Source organism: Triticum aestivum, chromosome 5D (assembly GCF_018294505.1).
Source record: "Triticum aestivum cultivar Chinese Spring chromosome 5D, IWGSC CS RefSeq v2.1, whole genome shotgun sequence".
In the NCBI taxonomy this organism is placed as follows: domain Eukaryota; kingdom Viridiplantae; phylum Streptophyta; class Magnoliopsida; order Poales; family Poaceae; genus Triticum; species Triticum aestivum.
In genome coordinates, this window is record NC_057808.1 from 228,529,972 (window position 1) to 228,536,677 (window position 6,706).

Here is a 6,706-nt window from a genome sequence, read left to right on the forward strand (position 1 = left end):
AAAAAAATTCAAAAGAAAAAGAAAACAAGCAACCTTGTCAACCTGCTGCGCGGAGAACCACCACGAGAGATCCGGTTCCATTGTGAGTCGCATATCCACTCCATCTCTTTCGTGCCCGTCTCATCCTCAACAAGTCCCCGAGCCAGCCACGTTAACTTACATGTGGGCCCACACATATGTATGGTCCCACCTTCATCCAGTAACCCACGCGCGCGTAACGTTTCTCGCCCAACCCCGTCTCCCTTCCCCGGAAGACGAATCACGAGCACACGATTCCCCCAATTCTAACCCTAGAAACAGAGCGCAGGAGGGCCAGCCGCAACCGGGACAAAAGCGGAAACCACCCAACCCAAGCCTCGATTCCTCCTCCATCGCCGCGGCAGAAGCTCGAGGTCCAGAAGGGAGCGCGAGAAGCTCGCGTGAAGGACTCAACCATGGCGAGCGCGGATCTGCTGCGGAGGGAGGAGGAGTTCTACGAGTCCCTGTTCGATTCCGCCAAAGGTAGGTTATTTTCGCTCGAAATTGGTGGATCTCGGTGTTAGTTGTGTCCAAAGTTTCCGTAATGTGGTGCACTTTTCCTGGAATTTTATTCCTGTTAACGCAGGCGATGCCGCTGCCGCCAAGACGCGTGGGCAGATGATCGAGAGGAAGATTGAAGCCCTGGAGGACATGGCAACCAAGGTGAGGAGCCTGACCGTCGATGATGTTACTGTACCTTATTTGATTTCCTGTCATGGGAGGTAGCGCTCGAGTTATGGTTTTTTAAAGGTTGGAAATACGAGTGTAAATGGTTAAATAATGGTGTTTCTTGTTTGATTCTTGTGAGGAGCGGTTGAAATTAACACAGACTTGCCATATTAGTCTCCTCGGGGGTGAAAACCTTAACTGGGAACAAAAATTTGATCTGCTTTATATGACCTGTTACTTTTATGCGTATATATGTTTCGATATATAAAATTATCTAAGGCTATATGATTAAGCACGTTATGATGGTTTACAATGTTATACAGGTTAGTAACCGGAGGTCTCGCAGATGGTTGAATGATCGCTTGCTGATTGAGCTCGTCCCTCGTCTTCATGTTGAAGAAATCAAAGGCCTCTTTGCCCCTCCGCCATTTGGTGAGCTCCAATGCTGCTCAAATTTGTTACAACATTTTGCAACCTGACCATAGAATGTGATGTTCTAAGTAAATCTGCACTGAGTACTCTAGTTCATTTAAACCTACATGAATTGCAACAGGCGGTTTAGATTTTGTTGGGAAACATCTTTTCTTTTTAAAGCATGCGCATTTTAACTTTTTATTGGTAGTGTTATGGCGTTAACTAATTTCTTTGTATTCATCACGTGAATGATCTGTACTGAACTACTGATTCTTTCCGTGGCATGTTTTCCTCTAAGCGCTTATGTGGAGTTTCTCATTTTAGTTGTGCTGCCATTTGGCATAGGCATCAATACATATATTTTTTAATTTATTTGTTATGTTTCAAACATCTCATTTGTTGCATTTGACCAATTTTCTGCATGCAGGTGAGGAAGCACCACTGTCAGCATTTTGCAGGACAAGTGTTGGTGAGTGGGATGCCTTCAGGAGCATTGACATGGACGTTGAGGTATGTTAGCATCTGTCATGCCGATGTATGTTGTCCATCACTAGTCTGCAATATATTAAACCCAAATGCACAGACTTCAGAGACATATAAAATGTGCCTATCGTATTGCCAGTATGTATGCATTGTTAACATAGATCCATGACACTTGGCAAGTTTTATATTTGCAGGAAAGATTTATGCAACGGATGAAACAATCATCAACTAAGCAGAAGAATCTTGTGAATGAAGATGAGTCAATTGTGCTGAATGCTTGGCGTCGTATAGATTGCCAAACAAGAGAAGCTATGAAGAGAAACTTCCTACCTGAACTGCTTGAAATATATGAGGTATGACCTTCTGCCTTTTGGTCCTACTTTCTTTAAACCTAGTCCGTTTGTTTTAACAATGTTATATTTTTTGTTTGTTGTTATAGTGCTCAGAACATGTGTGGTGTCAAGACTCGGGAGTAAAAGTAAAATGATACTAGTAATATTTTGGTTGTGTAATGCTATGTAGCACATGAAGATAATTCATCTATTCTCATCTGTTTGGTTTGAAGTTTTGGAACTCTGAGCACATATAGATTAAATGAATTATGCAAATGGAAAGAAATGGAATCTGATAAATGTTTGTTGAACCGAGTTCAGTAGTTAAAACCAACAATTCATGCACTGCTTATATTAGGAAGTTCAAATTATGTACGCCGATGGGCTTATGTATGAGTTAGCAGTTTAGCACCATTATTCTGATGAAACAAAGAACATGCTGTTTTGATCAATTTGATTCTACTTAGGGTTGTGTAGGAAAATATTTGTAAGTGTTGACTGTGTTATGGATCTTCCATATGGAGTCCTACACTGCTTGTAAGTTATATCTATATCTGTTTAATACTTGTTGGATTCAATAGTGCAGCCAGCTTAGATGCTCTGCAGAAAGTATATACTTGACTATTATTCTTGGAAAGAAAGTACTCCCTCTGTAAAGAAATATAAGAGTGTTTAGATCACTATTTTAGTGGTCTAAACGCTCTTATATTTGTTTACGGAGGGAGTATATACTTGTCTATATCTGTATTATGTTGCTGTTGTTTAAGATTGCAAAAACCGTGCTCCACTTTTGCAGGAACGGATCAGGGCCTTCATTGAAGACACCACTGATAAAGATGTGCTTGTGTTGAATGTCCAGGACCCATTTCAGAGGTTGCTATTACATGGTGTGTGCGAGGTAAATGTTTTATCCTGAGCTGTGTAAGATCATCAGTTTTCCCAAGGAAAAAGAACCCAATCCATCAATTGCAAGGTTCCCAGTTTGAATCACGATGTATTTGCGCGCAGTTCTACAACGTAACGTCTACAACCACGGGTACTTTGCAAGATGGAAAGCCGTGGAAGACAACAACAATCAAGAAGCGTTCAGGGACGGGTGTTGCCCCCATGATCACATTGGTTAGTTTCCTGAGAACAAAGAAGAATGGGCCTCACGTTGCCTCGTGAGGACTGGAAGCCCCATATTCCTCGGCCAATACAAAGGAGTGTTGGCCATGAGGCCATGATCATGCTCCTGGGAGAAGCCAAAGTTGTTTCTTTAGGTTTTGCTTAGGATGTACACAGATGTAAATTAATTACCAATTTACCATGCTTCGTCTAAAGAGATGACAAGGCATGCAAGTGATGAGTCACTTCGCAGCCAAGCAAGTACTGTACCTGTTTCGCGTTAAACCTTACCTTACCGCCAGATTACTGGTGGTGGTGGCAAACAATGGTTTTCAACTGACTTTTGATTTACATGGTTCTAATGATCCAGCTTACGACGAACTCAAGGTAACTTCCAATGTACTCCCTCCGTTTCATTTTACTCTGCATATTAGATTTGTCTGTCCAAATTTATATTAGAAGAATATATCAGCATCTACAATGACAAGTAAATATGAAAATATATTTCACAATGAATATAATGATATTGATTTTGTATTGTGAATCTTAATAGTTTTGTGTATAAATTTGGTCAAACTTCAAAGAGTTTGACTTCTGACAGACAGTAAAAAAGAAACGAAGACAATCCCGAGTGACATACAAATTCTAATCAGTTCACTCCACTTTCTGAATCGAAGATCCGAAGCTTGTGATTTCACGTGCATAGACGCAGACGGCAACATCCTACCGGATGGCCCATATATAATCCACCCAAAACGCGTGGTCATGATTTAGTGACCCAATCTTATCTGGTCATGATTTTGCCACCCAACCGAACGGGGCAAACTTGGCCCAAATGCCCGGACGGATCAGTAATCCCCATGTCCAACCCCACATGAGCGCCTGAATGCGCCTGACACGTCGGACTGATAGCATAGACCCATGCAAAATGACCAGGCTGACCGGTAATCCTCCGGATGTGCCAGACACGCCGAACTGACCACATAGACCCACGCAGAAACCCATCAGTTCGAGAAGCGCCTCCTCTGTTTTTCGGTGAGGGTATTCATGATGGTGTATCATGCCGCTTCGGCGTGCCGCCCGAGGGACCCAAGTCTGGCTATTTAAGCTGGACGGCGGCAGCCCTACCCTAGCCCGTCCTCATTTCTTGCCTCTCCATCCCCTCCGCCGCCGCCACATTCTAATCCTCCCGCCACTAGCCATACCGAGGTCTCAGATTACGATATACGCCATTCTCATGCCGGAGTGGCGGCTCGAGATCCTTGAGCGGATTCGGGCTAGATGTGAAGCCCAGATCCCAGCCGGCCTGCCTCCAATTCGCCGGAGCCAGAGTCGGATGAGGAGGAGCAGGCAGAGGAGAACGTGAATCCGGAGGAGGAAGAGGTTGAATGCGAGGCTAATCCGGCGCCTCCGGTTGCGGGCTTCGCCATGGCCGACGCGCAGGGTGGCCCAAGCAGGGAGGCAGCGGAGCAGCAGGCCATCCTCGACTCCATCCAGTCAGAGACGGAGGTTGAGGCGGAGCTCGACGAGAAGGAGGAGGAGGAGGCACCACCATGTCGCCCGGCCACCAGTGACCATGAGGCCGGCAACTCCGGTACGAAGTTCATCTCCGACAAGGAGGACGAGTAGTGTAGTTTGTATGTAGATCATTTCGTTGCATGCTTTTGTATGAAAAATATTAACCATGAAATAGGTACTATGGTTGTCGGAGGCCAAATATGAGGTACAAACGGTCACCATCCGCGGACAAGCCTGTCCGCATCCACAAACGTTTGGCAACTCAAATTAGCTATATGTGATTGTAGATGCTCTTGCTACAACACTCCTCGTCCCCTATCGGCTCAACTCTATGTCTCTATCTATCTGCAGTTGTATGTAATTGTGAAATCATTAGTTAAGGGTACATCTTGCAAAAGCCATTCTCACTTTCTCTGGTGGTGACAAATGACGCACTGCATGCGTAACACTTATCACGGTTAGAGAGTTTTGTGTTCTTTTTGTAGATTCGTTTTTCCAAAACAGTTTATCTCTTGAACCGTGCGTCCAAATCTGGACCGTTTTCATCATTACGTTTATCACGTCGAACTATTGAAAACTAGATCCATGTTAATAGGTTTGGATGAATTTTTTTCTCCAAAAATACTGGAAACAAAAAAGAAAAATTGATAAAAAAGAAACAGAAAAACGGAAGGAACATAAACCAAAAAAACATGAAACCATAAAAAGAATGAAAGGAAAAAAGAAAACCGAGAAGCACAATTATGCTTCACACGGAAGCACATTTTGCGCTCTACTTTTTTTTGTTTAAGAAGCATAGTTTTCTTCACGCAGAAGCATAATTGTGCTTCACGTGGTGTACAAATGTACTTTTCACTTTTTGAAAAGCACAATTTGCACTTCAGACCGAAGCACAACTATGCTTCATACAACGAATAACCGTGCTTTCCACTCACGACAGTGCTATTCAGTTTTTAGAAAATACTATTTGTGCTTGACGCAAAAGCAAAACTATGTTGTTAACTTCATGGAAAGCATAGTTTGTGCTTGACACGTAAAATAACTGTGCTTTTCACTTTTCGGAAAGCACACTTTGTGCTTAACACACTGTAGAGTGCACAACTTTGCAATTCATTTCTCGGAAAAAACACAGTTTATGTGCTTCATCATAAACCACAATTATGCTTTTACATGGTGTGTTTCACGCAGAGAAACAAAATGGAAAATCATTTTTTCCTGATAAAACGTAGGGAAAACATGCAAACCCCCAAAATTAAATAATAATAATAAAACACGTGCAGAAAAAAAACCCTGTGCTCCCGTGCCCAAGATACATGACGGCGACTTTGACGCATCACTTGACACACTCCTAGGTAGCTCGAAGCCCCCAAGATGTGTGTTCGAAGGGGCACCAGTTGGATAGTTGCTCCCGCATTTGGTCTACGTCGAATGGGGTGCCCACTTAATAGCAGCTCCCCCCCCCCTCCCACAATGGAAGACACCAGCAGCCCACAAGGTGTATTTCATAAGTGGACCGACCCATGTAGCCCGCATTGTACCATCCGATTTCTTCTTCAGATTTTTTATGTCTTTTCATCTCCTTTATTTTACATTTTTCAAATTCATGAATATTTTTACAACTCGTGAAAGCTATTTAATTATACAGTTCATGAATATTTTCAAAATTCATGGACATTCTTCAAATTCGGTGAACACTTTTTCAATTTTGTCACCCTTTTCAAAACTCTTAAACATGTTTCAAAATTGATAAACATTTATTAAAACTCAATAACATTTTTCTAAAGTCACTTTTTTTATTTACAATCTTTTTAAAATTCAATAACATTTTTTAAACATTATTTAAAAATAGCATGAGCATTTAAAAAAATCCATGTACATTTTTTTAATTCATGAATTTTATCAAATATAGAAAATAAAATTGATAAACCGATAAAAATCTTGTGTTTTTACGAACATATTTTTTAGACAATTTTACGAACATATTGGTGAACAACTCGAAGCCAACGCGGCCGAGTAAGCATGTGAGTGACCGAGCGCTAATGGGGCACAGCTCGCCAAGTCTACGTGAGTGTCATAGCTGCATTTTTCTCGCTTGAAACCGGGAAATGCTCCCATGTGCCAAAGTGAATTTCCTCTGCGTCTATGGCTTTCTTTTAGCGAGAAAG

The 6,706-nt window shown here is 42.2% G+C and overlaps 1 protein-coding gene across 1 annotated transcript; it reads left to right on the top strand.

The window, feature by feature from the left end:
• Positions 1-208: 208 nt before the first annotated feature.
• Positions 209-3,374, top strand: LOC123120318 (R3H domain-containing protein 4). Its single transcript, XM_044540292.1, has 7 exons — positions 209-501; positions 605-681; positions 1,011-1,119; positions 1,529-1,611; positions 1,779-1,937; positions 2,713-2,814; positions 2,925-3,374. Exons 1-7 carry the CDS (start codon positions 435-437, stop codon positions 3,081-3,083), a joined length of 756 nt encoding a protein of 251 aa, XP_044396227.1. The 5' UTR covers positions 209-434; the 3' UTR covers positions 3,084-3,374.
• The last annotated feature ends 3,332 nt before the right edge of the window (positions 3,375-6,706 follow it).

Coding starts and splice junctions, on each gene's coding strand:
- LOC123120318 (XM_044540292.1), top strand. CDS start 435: ATGGCGAGCGCGGATCTGCTGCGGAGGGAGGAGGAGTTCTACGAGTCC. Junction 502..604: donor CCTGTTCGATTCCGCCAAAG/GTAGGTTATTTT, acceptor CTGTTAACGCAG/GCGATGCCGCTGCCGCCAAG. Junction 2,815..2,924: donor TATTACATGGTGTGTGCGAG/GTAAATGTTTTA, acceptor ATTTGCGCGCAG/TTCTACAACGTAACGTCTAC.